Below are 19,198 nucleotides of genomic sequence, written 5' to 3'. Positions count from 1 at the left end.
ACAAGAGAAACACAGAGAGGTGGAGGAAAGGATATGGTGTGGAAGGGAAAGAATCAATTCGTCACTCTGCGTTTGTTTCCTGTGATCTGCAGGTCAGAGCACCAACAATGCAGCTCGCACTTAATTCAAAACATGACAAATTCTTTCTCAGGCTCGCTAAAGACAGCTTATTATTGTGTTTTATGATTCTGCTGAAAAAAGACATCTGAAACTGGAGGAGTGGTTTTGCTTCTCTGACAGCTTGAACACATTTACCAAAAGAAAGGTAAAAATATCAACCTCTAACACATCAGGGAACAATGTGCGGCCTGAAAATAATTACATAACACACAGCAGCCACACAGGTAACACCTGGTTGTCTCATAAGGCCAATGACTCTACCCCCCCCCCCCCGAATGTCTGTGAACTGAATTATTTGTTTGATTCTGTCTTTTGGAGGAACACTTGCAATTTGGATTATTTATTGTATAAATGATCTTAGCCCAAAGACGTGGAAAAGGTCGAAAACATTTTTAGTCTCTTATGTTTTAAGTATTTTTGGACTTTGGGAAAATAATTGCCAAGCTAAGTATGGAGTTTAGGGGGGAAAAAAGATGTTTAACATTTTACACATTAAAAATCTAAAGACCAATAGGCAGCTTTGGGTTTTCCCCTTTTTTAACTGGCAGTATGTCAGATTTCCGTGTTAAAATTGAAAACTGTTTGCCACCCTTTCCTTGACAACAGAACAGGAGAAAAACTGACTCAGTAATTCTCAGGGTCAAAATATTCGACCTCTCTGGTACCCTGAAGGATTTCTTTTCATCCTTTTCAGCATGTTATTTCAATTTATTCAAAACCAAATAAAGAAATTAGGGGTTTTCTCTGGGTTTTATCAAAACAGCTGAGAGTATGTAAGTATACACCTCAAGGACATGCTTAACAGTACATTTTCAACAATTTGTAGGAGGAAATTTGTTTTTCCATCTTTGTTTAATTCCTCTGAACCTTTGTCAAGTGTGTTGACAAAGGTTCAGAGGGACTGAAACGTTGTGATTTTTCTGATAAATTGTTGATACTTAGCAAGAGTAGTGTGCAGGATTCTGCTAACACCAGAGGCAGCACATATAATACATCAATATAAAACTCACATTATCCTATACAAAGGTCATGTTTGATCATCTCTTTTAATCTTCCACGTAGATTTTATGGCACAGCAGCAGTTCAGTTTAACATTTTTTACTCACAGGATAAGAATATATTCTTTCAAGTGTAGCCTTCTATCACCATCTTTTCTATTAACTGATCAGTTGCTGATACATGGATGACTCTTCAGAGGCATTCCCTATACAGCACGTCATTTACGCCTGTCAGGGTCTTTACACATAGTCTATAAAGGCTTTCTTCTAGGAGGGGTTGGCTCAATGACAGCTCACTGAACTAAATCAACAGCCAGCACAAGATACAGAGACCACTTGAATGTTAAACAATCAACATAAACACAACCGGGAAATTCTCCCTTTATTTACAAATGAGATGTGAGCTTTATCGAGCTGCTGAAGGTATTTGGCTATTAATCTTTTATCGTTTTAACACTGTGTAAATGCTGATGTATCCAATGCATGCATGAATACACTGTACATGCTTTTTGCTGAACTGCATATTGGCTGCTCTATCTGCTCAACACTTACAACATTTGATCTGAGTATGAACATGATGTGAAGGGCAATTTATAAAAAGATCAGAAAATGTTAATCTTTTTTTTTGAATCCAAGATGATGCACAAGTGCAATTGATTTATTGCTATTTGAATGCTGGGCATGTACAAAGAGAGCTGTCATAATGCTCCGTGTCAGGCAGAAATATGCCAGCAGTTTGTGCCCAAAGAGATCAAAACAATTCTTCCTTTTTAACTGTTTGAGTGCTGCTTTTTCTGGATAACATTTTGGAAAAAGAGACACATCTAGTTTAGACTAATACTGTTTTCTTAAAGATACATATTAGACCTGTGCAGTTGGGGTTTAGGAGTATCATAGTCACTACAGATAAATATGTGGTGACGTGAAAGGCAAATGAAGACCTGCCGCTGTGTGCAGCATCCTCTTACTCTGATTGTTGACACAGTGATGGCCTGTGGGACATGGAGCAATTGGGTGGGGTGGGGGGGGCGAGTTTATTGAAAATATACATATTTAGTCCACACGTACCTGGACACATACACACAAACACACACACGCGCACACACACACACACACACAAACATTCAAACCATTTTAAAACTTGCATTTTTACCCAAAGCAGTACAGATGAGTACCGAAAATCAGCGGTAATCATCAGGTTGCCGAAAGAATACCAACCGAATTATTTTCACTACATACTGTATATGTTATTCGTTAACAAAGCTAGAAGTAAATTATGAATTACATCACATTCATGCGGCAGCAGTGACTGACTTTATAATTTGTCTAAACAGAAGGAAAAGTATGTAAAGCTGCTTGCGACTATTTCCAACAAAACACAACAGAAGTTACATAATTCATTCTTTAGAGGTTGTTGTAACCATGACTACTGAAATGTGTGCTCCCACTTAAGGGTGTACTCACTACCACAACACATTTTACTCAGGGTTACAGTAACCATGGTAACAGGAGCCTTCAAAAAGAGGGCAGTTAAAAAAAAAAAAATCCAAGAAAAGTTCCACAGAGAGGGGCATCTTCTGAAAATAGCATTAAAGCCCACAGGGTAAAGGGAGCACACACTTAGAAAGCCTTTGAAACACACTCCTGGAACACGCTCTATGACTTCTCTCATACCTACACTTCTCCTACCCCCTGTGACCCCTGTGAACACAGCACAGCTTACACACACACCACTGGGTATGTGCATGAGCTCACGCTGAAATGGCTGAATCATAATAGCCAAAAACACAAGAACCTCCAGCTATGATTCTTAAAACAACGAGAAGTGACAGAAAGAAGCAGCCATGGAGTTACCTTCTTCTGCCTAATATCATAAGACTAAAATTCACTCTGTATATCACTTTCTCCGTGCAAAAGAAATGCAAATTAACTAACAGGGAGTCCAAAAGGACTAATGAGCGCACATAAAGATGTGTGATCCTCCAGGAGGTCGAGGCTAATGTCCCTGGAGACGGACCACTGCAATCGAACACAATGAAACTCAAAACTCTGACCTCTGACATCATGACCTCAATATGAGACACAGTTGTACGCAATCTTCTGTGTAACTGTGCAAAGCAGCTCCTTTCATCCCCGGGGACTATACAAAGACAACCTTATCGCACTGATTCACATGTGCATTGTGTGCAACAGAGCCTGATTAGTATTGATTAAGAGAGACTGAATACGAGAAAAATGCATGCTTCATTCACCCGGCTTTGATAAAGGTGCTTCATGTAGGCAATTATAGGGGAAGCAACTGGGTGAGAAAACCACAAAGAAAGTTCTAGCAGAGGTCTCCGCTGGTAAGGAGCAAGAGAGAACGTTTCCACATAATATTTAAAGCAATGTTCAATCCACATTTGCTGAAACACATGAATTTAAATCAGCATGTTAGTGTATTCAAACAAGTCAAAACAAAATCACTGAATTCCATGACTATATACCGGCCTGCTGCATAGCCACAAAAAGCTGGGACATGGAAATGTGTCTGTTGTGCTGGACATCTAACACTATGTATCTGTAGAAGACAGAGTTTTTATTTCCTAAATATAACCAGTCTGAAGTGTGAAAAGTGATTGGAATAAAAATGCCGCCCAATGTTTGCCACGTGAACATTCAGCAGCTGTGTGTACAACCAGGAAAAACCAAAGTGAGACTCATGATTATTCGGTCGTCTGTTAATTAAAATATTAATTGCAGTGTTTATGAATAGCTATAGCTAATAGGCCATTAACTAAAAAACCCTTTTCACACATACAGAAATCTCCTGAAAAACTCTGGAGATTTGGCTACCTGGAGGGACTTTAGGGTATATGTGAACGCAAACAGCCGCATTTTTCACACAGACTTTACCCGGAGTTTATCCTGCTGGACCCCTAGTCTTTTATCCCCAGAAAGTCCGAGTGAGCTGATGTCTGAACGCAGCAGCATATACTCCGGAGGATTCACCTCGGGCTCACCTCGAGCCAATGGGACCCCAGTGACATTTATATACAGTCACTGGGGTCCCATTGACTTAATTAAACGGCTGCATTATGTTTTCTGTTTCCGCTCTTTTGTGGATGTTGTCATTCCATAGGACTACACATAGCATTGATAGAAAGGCAAATATTCTCATTATGACGTCGAGTAGCGGACTCTGTTGCTACGGCCACTACTTCCGCGTTGTTTTTTTACGTCACGTCTTACCTCGGGAAATCCCCCGCGGCCCCTCCCCTCTGACAGGGAAAGTCCCCCGCTGTGAGGAGCATATGTGAACGGCTAGGTCGGGAGAATCTCCGGAGCGTTTCCTCCTGTAAATATCTAGATATTATCCGGAGCGCATATGTGAAAACGGCTGAAGTTTGCCTCAACAGCACATAATTACTTCTTATTGATAGTAAGTTATCAAGTTGTACATTAATTATGGTTTTTCTTAATTCCACCTTATAAGGGCCATACTAAACAAAACAGAGTTACTCAGTGTTATCCTTAGTATAGATGACTGTGCCGGCTGAATAAAAACTGATCCGCCAGAGATTAGCTTACGCCTCTCACAGAAAGTTGAACTGAGCTCGTTTAAAGACGCTATTTTTGTCTGTGTATTCGTCACTGTCAGTTTCAGTTAGCATTCTCTTAAATGTAATGTCAAAATAATTGAGTTACCCAGCCTTAGGATATGAGATAAGTTGTGACGTGACAAAGATTGATCTGATTTATTCTTTAGCTGGCTTAATGTGAGAAAAAAATATGAAATATTATTGACTTATCATTTAGGGAAATTAAACAAGCAAGACACAGAGCCGATATTGGGTGAGTGTAAAACTGTGGAGTCTACATAAAACATTTGGAAAACATGCAGCTGTTATGAACATTTCACACATACAAGTATACAATAGGGTGGGTAAGAAATCAGACTGTACACTAATGCATACCCACATAGGAATCTTGCTAATTTTTTTAGTAATGGAGCAGATTTATCAGAGTATGATCAAGCTGTCTGTCATCCACACTGACAGAGGGGCACTGCTGGGATATCATCCTCTCCTCACTGGCAGTTAAAACGCCTTCAGAAAGGCTGGATTAGTTGAAAAAGAAGATAGTGGAATGAAAAAAGAGAGGGAGAGAAGATCTAGCATAAAGAGCAGCACAAATGCCGGTTCAGTAGATGCAATTAAATAAAGCATAGAGGAGTTCTTATTGAGAAGGCAGAGGTGCAGGAGAAATACAGCAGAGACGAGGAGACAAAGTCTTATTGAGAAACTAAATGAGGGCTACAGAGGGTAGGGAGGAAATTGATGAGGGTATGGAAAGAGAAATAGGAAATAGACTATGAGGGATGGGAGTGTGGATGAACGGGTGAGAACATGAAGGATGAGGGTTAGCAGCAGGAGGCCTGGCTAGGAAGTGTGCCTCCATAAACATACTGAAAGTGGGTGTTGCTGATCATACAGTTGCTCTGGGAGATCATGAAACACAATATAGGTCCCATGTCCCATGATGGATGAGGCCTCGACTCCAATGTCAGCCCACTCAGCGCTCCCCACCAACAGGGACAAATCACCCAGACACCGCCCCCCATCAACACGCAGGCTAATACAACTAATGGAGCCATCTACTGGGTTGGACTGGTTTGAAACCCTCTGGGTAGACTTCTGCTGCCTAGTTCACAAGATTTAGCCACTGGGAGTTTTTTTATCTGTTAGAAATGTTCCGTGCACTTATAACCTGCAGCGATGATCATTCCTTTTCAAATAGGAGGTAAAAATGTCCCTAGAAGGACCATCTTAGTTTATGATTTTTGTCTTATGGTTTTACCTGTTACTATGACAGCCCAGATGTTAAAGGTCTTTAACATAAAAAAATAACTTCATTGTCTCATTTAAAAACATTGCTTTTCCTCTTATGCCTTTGGCAGTGCGCTTGTCTGTGTGTGTGTGTGTGTGTGTGTGTGTGTGTGTGTGTGTGTGTGTGTGTGTGTGTGTGTTTAGGAATGTGTTTGTGTGTGTATGTATTGTGCATGTTTTTTCAAGGTCATTATGTGAATGTGTCTTGTATTTTGTCACATTAAGTTTTCTTTAAATCACATCGGTTTTTGAATTTAATGAAATTGAATTATTCTACAAAATTCAATCATAAAAAAAAAATTCTTCAGCTCACCCTATAAAGCCATACGCTTATTTTTGTATATACATGAACATTTTGAAACTGCTGGAGCACTAAAGATCAGGATTCACTGAAACCTCTTATATAGTTCCCTCTCTATTTCTATGTACCCCTGCATTCTCTTTTTCACCTTCCTTTCTCTTTCTTTTTTCATATACAACGTTCATTTTTGATAATTTTCCCTTTTACAACATATTTTTTCTTGTACCAGTCGTAATTGAGTTGTATGTGCAGTCTGTTAAATTACTTGTTTGTCGATAAAGGAAACAGTCTGTACAGGAAACTGTATTTTTTTTTGTTCGACCTCCAACTGTCACCTTTGCTCTGATGTCCCCCTCACTTTCCCTCTATGGGCTCTCTTAAATCAGCTCCCAGCTTTTAGCCAACAGCAGCAACCAGGGAAATGTTGAATGAGCTGCAGACTTAGATCTGACAGGTTTTTAAAAAGATGCCTCGTTTGTGCTGACCTACATCGCTTTTTCTTTCCAATCATCTCTCCTCCCTGGCCACTGCCAGCTCCACAGGCTGCTGTGGAGACCTGGGGCGGCCCAAAGAGTCATTAGGAAGCTTGACTCACTGTGATTGCTGGCTCAGATGCACAATTGAAAAAGTCAGATATGCCAGCTGATAGAGGGTGGCAACAACTTCCTGCTTGATTAATACTGTACAGTATGGCATGGTGCAAGTCAGCAAGTGCAGAACAATGTCCCACTGTCAGGATTACAGCACTTAAACCGTCTGAGTCCATCTATACGGCCCAAGAACTCGCCAAAAGTCTGCACACAAAAGTGCAAAGGTGCTGTTGATCTTTTAAGAGGTTAGTAAAAAAGTCTGCTAAAAATATCTTTGTTAAACTCTTATTGAAAACATCAAACAGAGATTTTTAGAGATGATATATGGAGATGCCTTTGTAGAATGGAGAGAGGTTAGAATGTAGAAATGTTTCAAGGCCAATGCAGAGCTGGTTAAACACTGAAGCTTCCGTGTCCGCGACATGGCTACCCGCATGCCCCCCGCCCCAATGTTTTGAATTTGACCTGCAGTACCCATTTTAAATGCTTTGTGTCAGAGTTACATATTGTTCCTTTAATTTATGCTAAAGAGTCAGGGAAGAAAAATAGTTTCTAAATTATTCAGTGGACCATAAAACCAAAACAATGACCTTAAAGCTCAGAAGAATACACCACCATCACACAGCGCAAAATGCCAAATAATGGTTGTTTTAGAAGAAAATAAAAAGTTTACTTTTTGTATCCAAAAGAGTGACAGTCCCTGATTCACACATTTTCATTCAATTATTTAGGCTTTGAAAATCTTTTTCCTCTCTTAATTCTAGAGACATTTTCCCAAAGATGATGTCTGTAAGGTCTGTCTGATAAACTTCTCAAGCGTGTGCATTCTGTAGTCTCATGGTGCATGTTTCTCATTTAAAGGTTATGAATGAGCAACCACACTGAGAGCACTTCTTATATCAACTCACTTTCAGCAGCGTTAAAAACATAACAAGTCCCTCAGTTCAGCAGATAAAAAGTACGTAAGAGCAAGAAATGTCAAAGAGAATTATATTTTTTTTTTATCAAGACCAAAAAGTAAATCTCCTTTTTAACATCCCATCATTGACATTGACTGTACTGGGTACAATTTATTCTTGAGTTGCAGTGAAAGAAGGCAGACTTTGATATCATCAATACTAGAAACTGCTCTTATGGGTTTCTTCATAATTATTTCCCTGTTGCGTCTCTGTGTGTGCTGAGCTCATTAAGGTTCAGATCCTCCATGCAAAAGAAGCTTTCTGAGGAGATAATAACACAAACAGCTACAGCTCTTCCATAATAGTTATCTGCAGGTGGGTGATTATGTCCAGTCCACCACAGGGAATTGGTCAGCCTGCTACAGTGACCCAAACTGAGTAAGAGATTAGAGTCCCTTTGGCTTAACACAGAGCGAGAAATCACCAGCTTTGTCTCCAGATAACACATCAGCGAGAAACAAAATGTGTCCTATGACAATAATATAATTAACTGTAATCACAGCAACACTGCTGTCTTATGGGATGTTATCTCTCAGATGTAATAAGTACAAGACAGCTTTTGTAGGCAACAGCTACTCAGCCGCTGCTTCTCTCAAAATCACAGATGAACAGTGAACTCCTCACACAACTCAACACACGGGTGATAACAAACTCGGTAAGTTTGTTCAGGGATGATTTTCCTGTCACATCCTCCTCACCTCAGATCAGCTGTCTGCACAAATTTGGTTTTAGGTTTTAACTGAGTGACAGGCGGTAAAAATAGATCACATCTCTGTGTTATGTTGGGAGCTTAGATGAGCAGTTCTTAACGTCTGAGTGCACCGCACTACAGTATCTGTCTGTATCTCACCATTGCTTCACAAGGCTGCAGAACGAGTAGACAAGTCACACATGATCTTATTTATGTAAACAGATTTTCTTTTGAACAGGAGAAACAATTGAACTGTTTTATGAGATCATTATGATCGCTGATAACAATGTCACTACTAGCAATGCAATGATGTAGAGCTTTTAACTTGATGGTTTTATATAAACATATCAATATATTGACTCAAAATAATGTGAAATTGATTCCTAATAGTGATAATCTGTTACAAAAAATGTAGGAAGGGACTGCTCTATCTCAAACAGGTGTAACAGCATGCTTAACACATACTGTACATCTAGAGTCAGACTGATGATGTAGTGAACCTTATCTCTGATATGAAATAACTTGGAAATGTCAGCTCAGTACCAAATGGTAGACAGACAAAGTAGCATTTGTGGAGTTAAACAACGAGATACAAGAGGTTAGGTATACACATCAATAAATACAACTGTAATTCGCAAACAGGATAGTGCTGTTGCTCTTCTGAGCATTGTGCTTTTTGAAAATAGGAAACTGTTTTCTCAGAGGTTCACGATAATAAATGTCAGTGTTTACAGGTTTTTCTGTCCTCCTCTGTGAAAAAAAATCAGAGAATGCAGCATTCATTTTTATAGACTAAATAGTTAAAAGCTGTTTTAGAAGGACAGAGCGCCACTTGATCCGCTGTTCATATCTAGAAGGATCATTTGATCAAATGACCTTATACAGAGCAGCACAGCTTTAATTGTATCCCTATATTCTCCAATTATTGGATTTGATGTTTGTATATATATTTGCACTCCCTGCTGTCTTTGATTTAATTAATAAACCAACAGAAACTCAAACCTCTATGGGACTGCTTGTTTTTTATTTTGTAACACATTTCTCTAGGAGGCAGAGGTTTTCCCACTTTTCTGTCATTCTTTCACTCTCTGTCAGTTTCTTGTCACATCTCGGATCATCCTGTTTCATTGTTCTCAGTCCGCGGGCTCCATGAAAACGACCTGGAGCGAACCAGCTGATGGGCGCTTGGAGCTTAAGGGGTAACAACAGAGACAGAGAGATGAGAGAGACAGACAGAGATGATGATGGAGAGCTGTTATTAGTGGTGGAAGGACACTAGACAAGTTAGCCTGCACGACCCCTCTGGGTAGAGGCTCACTGGCCGGCTGTGATTAGAGGTGGATGCTTGACAGACCTCCAGAGGAAGAGAGGATAATGGGAGGACACGAAGGAAGCTGGTCCTCATCCCTTGACTGACCTATACATATTTGAAATTTAATTTTGCAATCATAAAAAGGCATAGCTGTAATCGAATCTAAAACAATACAAGTATATGTTTGCAAAGATAGGCTTGTTTCTTTCAATTCAGACTGTTTTTTTCTTCTTCAGCCTAGACTCTCAGATGACCTAGTTAGAGCAGCATACTTGAACGCACTGCAGAGAGGTTGTGAGAAAACTTTTTTTTAAGAAATTCAATCCCAAAAGAAAAAAGAAACAGAAATCTCCCTCAAAACAGTGGGTTAAGCACTTTATCCCTCACACATTCTGATGTGATAAGAGGGCGGCCTGTGTAGTCCTTTTGTTCACCAGCTGAGAGGATGTGTTTGTCTCTGACAGCCACTCTGAGATCAGTGCTAGATGAGAGGTTAGCATATTTTTAGACGGGTGTTTCATGTGAGGAACCTCACTTCTAAATAATGAGGGTGCCCTTCTCCCGGGGCCTACAAGTAGCAGATCAAACAATGGAGCGCTGCATGACATGCAGACTTACAAAGGTCTGGACGGAGAACACAGAGGACATTATAAAAGAGAACAAGAGGACCAAAAATGGGCACTATAGATGTGGGAAAATGTGGTGATTTACAAAATGTAGAAATGATAAAACACAGAGTTGAATGTGAAAGCAAAGGGTAAACAAGCTAACATAAAGAAAAGAAGCATTTCAGTGCTGGAAAACATAAAACGATGCCATGGCTACGGATAGCAAACCCAAACTGCTTCAACAATGTCAACCAGCTTCAACTGAGGTTTTGAGCTCATGGCCTTTGTATTGTTATCATGGCCTATGGAGAAGTATATATCATTAAATCAAGGTTCCACACAGTTTCTTTCCTCCAGGACTATAATTCCAATTTGGTTAAGAGAAGGCTTTGAATCATCCACCTGTTGATTAATATTAATGTGAATCAAATATCTAATTTTTATTTTTATTTCACTGTTTATTTTGAAAAGGATGAGAAAAGGGACATTTTTCTTCACTATTGACTAAAAACATTTAGGACGGACAAAAGTAGTTGAGATTCACTGCCAAATCCTACTGACCTCTTTCAGATTCTATTTCCACACATGGAAAGTTTTTGTAATTAAAAGTCATGGTGAAGTGATTTTTATAATAATGCTAAGAGCAGAACAAACAGCATAATGTTCTGCTGTCTCAGTGGAGTCCTTAAAAAACAAAACTTATATGTGTAGACAGGCCTAAGGTTCATCATGTCCACACAGTCTACCTTCTGTGATGTATCTGTGTTTTACTGTTTTGTTCCTGGTCATAGCAGGATTTTATAATGTCGCTCTGTGAGCCACCCCGTTGTATTAATTTTTAATTCTGTGTATTCCACTGTGTTGTTGTAAAGCACTTTGTGACCTTTATCTGTGAAAAGTGTGATATAAAAAAAGTTTGCTTACTTACTTACGCTAAAGGCAGTTCAGATTTTAGTTTTTTTTTTTAAGATTTATTTTTGGGCTTTTTGTGCCTTCAATGGAGAGATAAGACAGTGGATAGTCGGAAATCAGGGAGAGTGAGTGGGGAATGACATGCGGGAAAGGAGCCACAGGCTGGATTCGAAGCTGGGCCGCCCGCTTGGAGGACTATAGCCTCCATACATGGGGCACGCACACTAACCACTGTGCCACCAGTGCCCCCAGATTTGAGTTTTTAAGGGTTGCTTTAAATAATTACTTCCCATTCAGAGTAGGATTAGAAGTACCACTCCACCTTGACAAACAGTCAATTACTTTTTTTTTTCGGTGCCTAAAACTTGTCGCTGTTCTCACATCACTCTCTCTTATTACCTTTTTTCTGGTGTGGTTTCATTTTCTTTGCCTGCTGGATCTTCCTGTAGGTCTGGCAGGTTGGCGAAGTCGTCCTGTTCAGCCAGCCCAATCGCTAGAGACAGAACCACCATTTTCCCCTCACTGGACACATAGACACAAAAGATAACAGCAGATCACACAAGCTTGTAGAAAAGTATAGCCACATGGACACAAAAGCACACGTGTCAGTAAAACAGAGAAGACAACAAACACACATATGCCATGTACAAAAAAATAGAGGGTGGGAGGAGGAGTGAAATGTAAGTATGTGCTTAAAGTTTACTAAAAGAAAGCCGTGTCTCAATTTAAGGTGACTTAACATAACTATGTAAAAGCTTAAAGATGCTTAAGTCATTGTAAGTGGATGCTTTAAACAGGCTATGTTTTCAAAAAAAAGCTAACTAATTACATATTTGGAGAATATTTTACTGCAACTTTCAGTACCAGAATTTCAGTGCCTTGCACATTTTTAACACATTTATATTACTGATATTTCCTAATTATGAAAACAGAAAACATTTATTTTCTCTAAAGTGCAGATACATTCCCCTGTGTACGTATACGAACATGTGGATTCGTTGTATAAACAGGTGATGTCTATAAGAAAAAGCTTGGCAGTGCATCTCAATCAGACATTTGTACTATGGAGTGGGTGGATGATACACTTCAGATGTTATTAATAGAACACTTAAGTAACACTGTACTCCAAGCATTTCCATTTTGTATGAGAGAAATGTAAAACATGTTATGGATAACTTGCTGTTACCACTATTGAACATAATCCTTGTATCAACAATGTAAAACAATGGCTTTTTATGTGCATATTTACACAACAAACCATGCACCTACAAACCAAAAATACCGTATAAGGAATTCAATTACTTTACAATTATTATGACTATATATCATGAAAACCTTTAAACTTTCATCCCTCCATCCATTTTCTATAAAGCTTTGCCTGTTCTGGGTCGCAGGGGCTGCAGCCTATCTCAGCTGTCATTGGGCAAGAGGCGGGGTACACCCTGGAATGGATGCCAGTCAATCACAGGGCTAACATAAAGAGACTGACAACCAGTCACACTCACATTCACACCTAGGGGCAATTGGGTTTGAGTCACCAAAAAACCTAATAAGCATGTCTTTGGACTGTCGGAGGAAGCCAGAAAATGCAAACTCCATACAGGCCACCTGTCCAACAGGGGTTAGAACCAGCAACCATCTGGCTGTGAAGCAACAGAGCTGACCACTGCATCAACATGCAGCCCATCCTTTAAACTTTCTCTCCCCCTCATTCAACACATACACTGTATGAAGGTTAATGCAAATAGCAAGTATGACATAAAAAATAAAGTCGTTCAAAGTTCTCATGATTTCAATTAACGGTAGGTATTTATTTATGCCATGGTTTGTAGCAAATGAGACGATATTAAATTTCAAAAGAAAAAGCATGTGTCCACTGTAAGGACATCTAAAGACTATTTTACCATGATGAACTCTGTGAGACTGAAAGTGTGCCATTAAAAGCCTCTGATTACTTAATGTAGTGTGTGCTGCTGCATTAACATTACTAGAAATATTCTTCATATATTAGTATTTTGATAGCATAATGCATCTTTTTAAAAAGCAGGGGAAGAAAGTAATGTTATTCATCATGGGCCAATATTTAATGTAACCTTTGAGAAGGATTCATAACACACTCTTTTCTTGCAATTCATCATTACAAAACATGAGATTATATAATGCATGAGTGAATCAAGTGTTCTTCAAAGCACAGAGGGGGATTCAAATTATTTTCCCTTTCTCTTAAAGTCCACTGTTAATATTGTCTAAATAGAAATGTGTTTGAAATGCGCTTCATTAGCAGAAGGGGCTTAGAATAACTGATGACGCCATGCCTTTATCCTTTTCTTTGATCTGTTTCCTAGAAACATTCATGTGTAAAAATAGAGAAGCAGATTCCTGAAAGAAGACTTTCAGAGAGGGATGTTTCAGAGAGGGAAAAAAAGAGACAATTCAAAATAACACAACAGAAATAAAAGGAAAAGCAAAAATAAATCCATGAAAATTGAGGTGGCCTCAAAAAACCTACAACAAAAGTCTCATTTAAACATGCCCAAAGTAATTTGAATGACTTCTTATTGAAGTGATGCTGCACTGTGAATTGAAGAAGCTATGCACACAGTGGCTTTAAAAAAATAGCCTGCACCAAACCTTGTAGCTCACAGTTACAAAATAACCTGTATACTGTATGTAGGAACAGGCTTTATGCTACCCTGGCTTCTTAAACTTTCCCATCATGCTCTATTCTTCTCCGTACATCCTTTTACAGAGCATGCTGATTCAAGGACAACCGTTTCTTTACCACAGTTATTTGATTCACAGGCATTTTCAACATGATTATTCTTTTCCTCTGCTTTAACATGACACTGTACCAACTCCAAAGGCATTATTTAAGATGTATTGTGTGAGTAATATCTTTAATACAGTGGAATTATTTGATGGTTACATGGGATTATACAAGTCAGATCCAAATGTAATCATAGAGAGCAATTATATGTACTCAAAGTTTTTTTCAAAATGTAAAGGTTTAAATTCTGCAATTTTAAGCATGACAAGATGGCAGAACTGAATACAAATGTTTCTTGTGGACTTTGTTAAGTATAACAAACATAAAATAAAAATAAAGAAGCACATCATGTGTTTTTTGTATCAAGTTTCATCTTTTTCTCCTCTGGTTTTTCTTTGATTTTTTTCCTCTCATCTCTCCATAACTCACACTTGGGATTTACTTTTGCAGCCTTTCAGTTCTTTCTGTAGTGCTCTCCCTGTGTAAGAAGAGGCTGTTTCTTGTAACAATATTGACAACAAGAGGAACACATTAGCACTTGAGAGATAGCACACCACTGGGGATGTGTAAACAGTAACAACATGACACCCATCGATGAGGTGAATGGATTTGTATGGATGACCAAAAAAGACACACGTACTTTAACCGGAGGGCTCTGAAATCATTACCACCTACACCGACTCTATTGATCGGAAATAGAAGCAGTGCGGGTCAGTGTTCACACAGTGTGACATGCATGGACACACCGCTGCATTTTTTTGTTCATACCCAACCAGTCCCAAAAGCATGATACTCCCACTCCTGATCGCATGTTTCCCCCTCCAGGGTCAACATCTGATATGTTTGGTCCAATGAGATTTATGAGGACGGGAAAAGTAGGGCGATACCACCTCCTTATATACATGTGCCTTATTTGAATGATGATTCACAAAGGCAGGGAGGTCACTGGCCTGGAGACACTGTTAATGGGAAGACACGCAAAAGGTCCAGGAGTGCAGCGCTGTGTGTGGGGATGCATGTGAGCGTTCATGGTTAGGAGGAGATAGGGGGCACGTGAGGCTGCTTTGTGGAGCACATCATCTGCAATCTATCATTCAAGTCAAGCAGAGGGGCAGAGCTCTAGGTGCTCTTATCTATCAGTAGGCTTGCATATATGCAGCCGTCCTCCTCAGTAGAGAATTCATTTGATTATTGTAAAAAATGGGATGATCTTTGCTAACCAACAGGCGAGAGAATATTACTTTGAGCCCTGTTTTGGTTTGGGGTTAAGTTATTTTCATCAGGTTTTACTGTTTTGCTTTTTTCTAACTGCTGTTAGCCTGTGCAAAAAATATATGTTATGAAGTGAAATGGATCAAGTCTTTATATTAAGTGAATATATTTACTGTGGTTTAATTGTTTATTAATAAAGTGGATATAACTATGGCTCAAGTATTTCAGGATGAAATTAGCAATCAGCTTTATTGGCTAAGTATGTTTACATTTTAAAATAATTAGAAGTCAGTTTTCAATGCTCTATACTTATATATATGTAGATTCTACATCATACATCACAATGATATTCAAAAATATTATGCAATCAAAAAGCTTTTTTTTACTTTGTTTGAATGATTATTTTTTTAAACATTCCACAATTGAAACTGGTTTATATTTCTCCAACAGTCAGGTGAAGGGTTGCTCGATTATGGCAAAAATCCTAATCACAATTAACTTGACTGATATTTTGATCACAATTATTAAACACGATTGCTCTTTAACATTCTGAATATTTTGAAAAAAAAGAAATAGATAAACAGAGAAGAGAAAAAATATAAACAAATAATAAAATATAATAATACATAATTTAACTATGTTTTTGAGGTAGTGGTGATGTAATCTTCTGAGTAATATTTAACAACAAACTCTGAAAAATTAACCACACATCATAAAACCTTTTCAACAAAACTAGCACAACAACAGCATGCGGCACAGTAATCGTTTCATCTGGATTAACTGGATTAAATCGTAATTGAAACTCCATGAATTGCCAAGCTCTACAGTGGTGGTAATAATTAATCAGTGATGAATTTGTGTAAACAAACGTGAAACTGCATCTGAAGGAAATAACTACTACTGCTACTGCTACTATTACAGTTTTGCATGGAGGACTTCTGGTGTACTGACACAAAATCAAGGATCGAAATGCTTCTTCCAGCTACGACACAAACTACAGAACAGCCTTAAATCATGTTGAATAGAATGAAAGTTATGTTGAACTAACTTTCTAAAACTGTTTCAACAAAATCTAAAGTTTGGATTTAATGCAGCACTGTTGTGTTTGATGAAATATAATGTTGTAGCTCAAAAACTGGCAAAGCAGTGAGCTGTATAAGACATAAGAAAGGGATGTCATTCACCCTGTATCAGTAATAGTATAAGAGCAGCATTCATATGAAACAGTAGCTGTGTTTCATTCCAGTGGATGTATCTTTGAAGGACCCGTAGCCTAAGAAGGACCTTGGTAGACTTCTGTAGACCACTCAGGCTGAACTGAAATACGACGGTCTAGACTACAACAGGATCTCCATTGGTAATACCAGATGTCCCCACCCTAGCCTTTCGTGCCCCTGTGCCCGTCGCCTAGCAACCTCAACAGCTGCAACAGATGTACACCCCCTAATTATTAAGACCAAACAATTAATCCACAAATGTAGACTTGTGAAGACCAGACCACTGTTTAGAATCTTCATGCGTAAGCAAAAAACCTTCCTGACGTGTTCAAACTAAATTAGCCTTTATGATTTATAAAGCTATAACAACTTGATTTCTGAATAGACTTCTGGTTTATTTTTGCTTTCTATTAAATACATTTTTCTGCTTCCATTTTATTCTGTTTTGTTTCTTTTATTAACGCATGTCCAGCCTGTAATTGTGTGCTGTATGCCAAATGTTACTGGAATTCCAGACTTTGATTATTAAGGTTTACAAAAATGCCGTGCAATTAAAACTCAGGATATATTGGACCAAGGAGGATACAACAGGTAGATACTTTGTTGGCCGGAGGAAAGGAGGGCGCATATGAAGTAGCCTTTGAAATGGCGAGCCGTTTTGACGTAATGTACATTCAAATGCACACTCCAAAGGATGCAGCTCTTAAATTGGAAATTACCATCGCCTTCTTTCAGGGTTTTATGATTCAACATTTGACAGAGTAGAAAACGTGATGACACTTACAAGAAGGACTTGACGTCCAGCCCTCTGTGACGGATCTGCTCTACCATGTGATCCCAGCTGCCAGGATTTGACCTCGACCGGCCTGCCCCTGTTCCTCTGTACCGGGAGGCTCCAGCTGGACTCCCCCGAACCCCGCGTGGGCCCCCACGGTGGCCCCCGCCACCAGGGCCCGTGTGCAGCTGGCCCAGGCTCTGTGATGTGACTGGGGGGTCATTAGGACCTGGAGGGGGCTGGTGGGTGAGAGGTTGTTGGAGACTCTGCTGCCGGACCAGGGGCCGAGGGCGAGCCACTGCAGAGGATGGGATATGCTCCAGAGTGGAGGCAGAGGAGAGGGAGGCGTCCCCAAAACTGAGCAGAGACACGGGAGCACCGAGGAGAGGGATGGATACAACAGGAGAGACATGTGAGTTAGAGAAAGCTTCAGGGACACAGGGACAGGGCAGGGTTTAGAAAAAGATGAGAGTATACATGATCATGCTGATGTGAAGAGGAACGTGTGAAGGATAAATATGTAGAGTATATTAAAATATACAGCAGAGATTGAAATGTTGGGGAGCACATTGTTTGCACTGAATGTCAAGGGAGGGAAAAAGAGAACAAAAAACAAAGATGTTTAGTGAAAGAGGGAGAGAAAGAAGAAGAGAAATGTCAAAAAGCTTAAGATTATTGTTCAACAATTATATGAAAATAATTCTGCAGAATTTTGAGCTTATGTTGTCAAGACAGTTTGGGACTTTTTGGCTGCATGCAATGAGGAAATGGTTAAATAATCTACTTGAGTCAACACATACCTTAACCTCAGTAAAATTAAAATCAGGCAAAAACTGAGGTGTAATTGTAACTTCTAGAGTTTATCTCCATCTGCAGAGCTAAATTGTTTCTCTGCATTCCCTCTCCCATCCCCTAATTAACCCTGACCTACTTCTACCTTCTCGCCCTGTTGCCTTTTGCTCTCTCCCCTCGCTCCCTCTGGGCCTGTCTACTCCTGCTATGCTTTCCTTCCCACTCTTCCCTTCACCATGGTGCCTCTGCGCTCAGATTCTCTCTATCTTCTCTGTCCATTCATCTTTTCCTCACCCTCAGACCTCTCATCAATCTTTGTGGACGCTGTCTCCAATCACTGTTCTTTAAGCCCGCTCTCTAATTACCGGCCTGCTACTCTTACAATCATGTAATAGCGCTTCACCTCCTTATCCTCCGCTCAATCACTGGCCTGCCTGATAACTGTAAGCTCGTGCTAAACAGCTCTGTCTGAAGCTAACGCTGCGAGAGAGGATTTACTGCCTAGACTTGAGTTGTGTTAGCGCAGCTCTTCAGTATTAACTGGGCTCTAACTCTGCTGGAGAGCCAGGAGACGTGCACCCTGAGGAGCAGAGCAACGCTGGATCAAATAAACACAAGACAGAGCTCATATACATGCACCCAAGCATGCACTTTTTTTCTCATGCTCACACACACACACACACACACACACACACACACACACACACACACACACACACACACACACACACACACACACACACACAAAGACAATTAGGGCTTTCCTTAGGCTGGGCTTTGAAGAGAATGTTTGTTTACTTGTGATTATTATTTAAACTGGAAACTGTGAGATAAGGTTTATAAGTAGTTACTTCTGTTGAGCAGAAGTTATAAAGAGTTTGGGAATGGGAGGAGATAATTTAGACATTTGGGGTTGCAGAAGTAAAACTCTTGTTTCATTTCTGCATAAACAATGGCAACTGTGAGCTGGAACATTTCTGAGGCATTGAATTATCAATTTAACAGAATACCAAATACCATCTAAAAGTAAGAAAAGAATAAACAGGGTTCCTATGTACATATTGTATTATTAGCAC

General features: G+C 39.5%; 1 protein-coding gene across 2 annotated transcripts in view; it reads right to left on the bottom strand.

The window, feature by feature from the left end:
• syt7b (synaptotagmin VIIb) overlaps positions 1-19,198 on the bottom strand; it is a 104,999-nt gene that overhangs the window by 12,915 nt on the left and 72,886 nt on the right. For both annotated transcript variants that reach the window (XM_061037165.1, XM_061037164.1), the window contains exons 7-8: positions 17,340-17,687; positions 11,759-11,881 (exon numbers count right to left, since the gene is read on the bottom strand). In XM_061037165.1, coding sequence (XP_060893148.1) covers positions 11,759-11,881; positions 17,340-17,687 — 471 coding nt within the window. The remainder of the gene's footprint in view (positions 1-11,758; positions 11,882-17,339; positions 17,688-19,198) is intronic.

Source organism: Labrus mixtus, chromosome 1, assembly GCF_963584025.1.
Source record: "Labrus mixtus chromosome 1, fLabMix1.1, whole genome shotgun sequence".
Classification (NCBI taxonomy): domain Eukaryota; kingdom Metazoa; phylum Chordata; class Actinopteri; order Labriformes; family Labridae; genus Labrus; species Labrus mixtus.
This window is presented reverse-complemented; position numbering and strand designations above follow the sequence as displayed.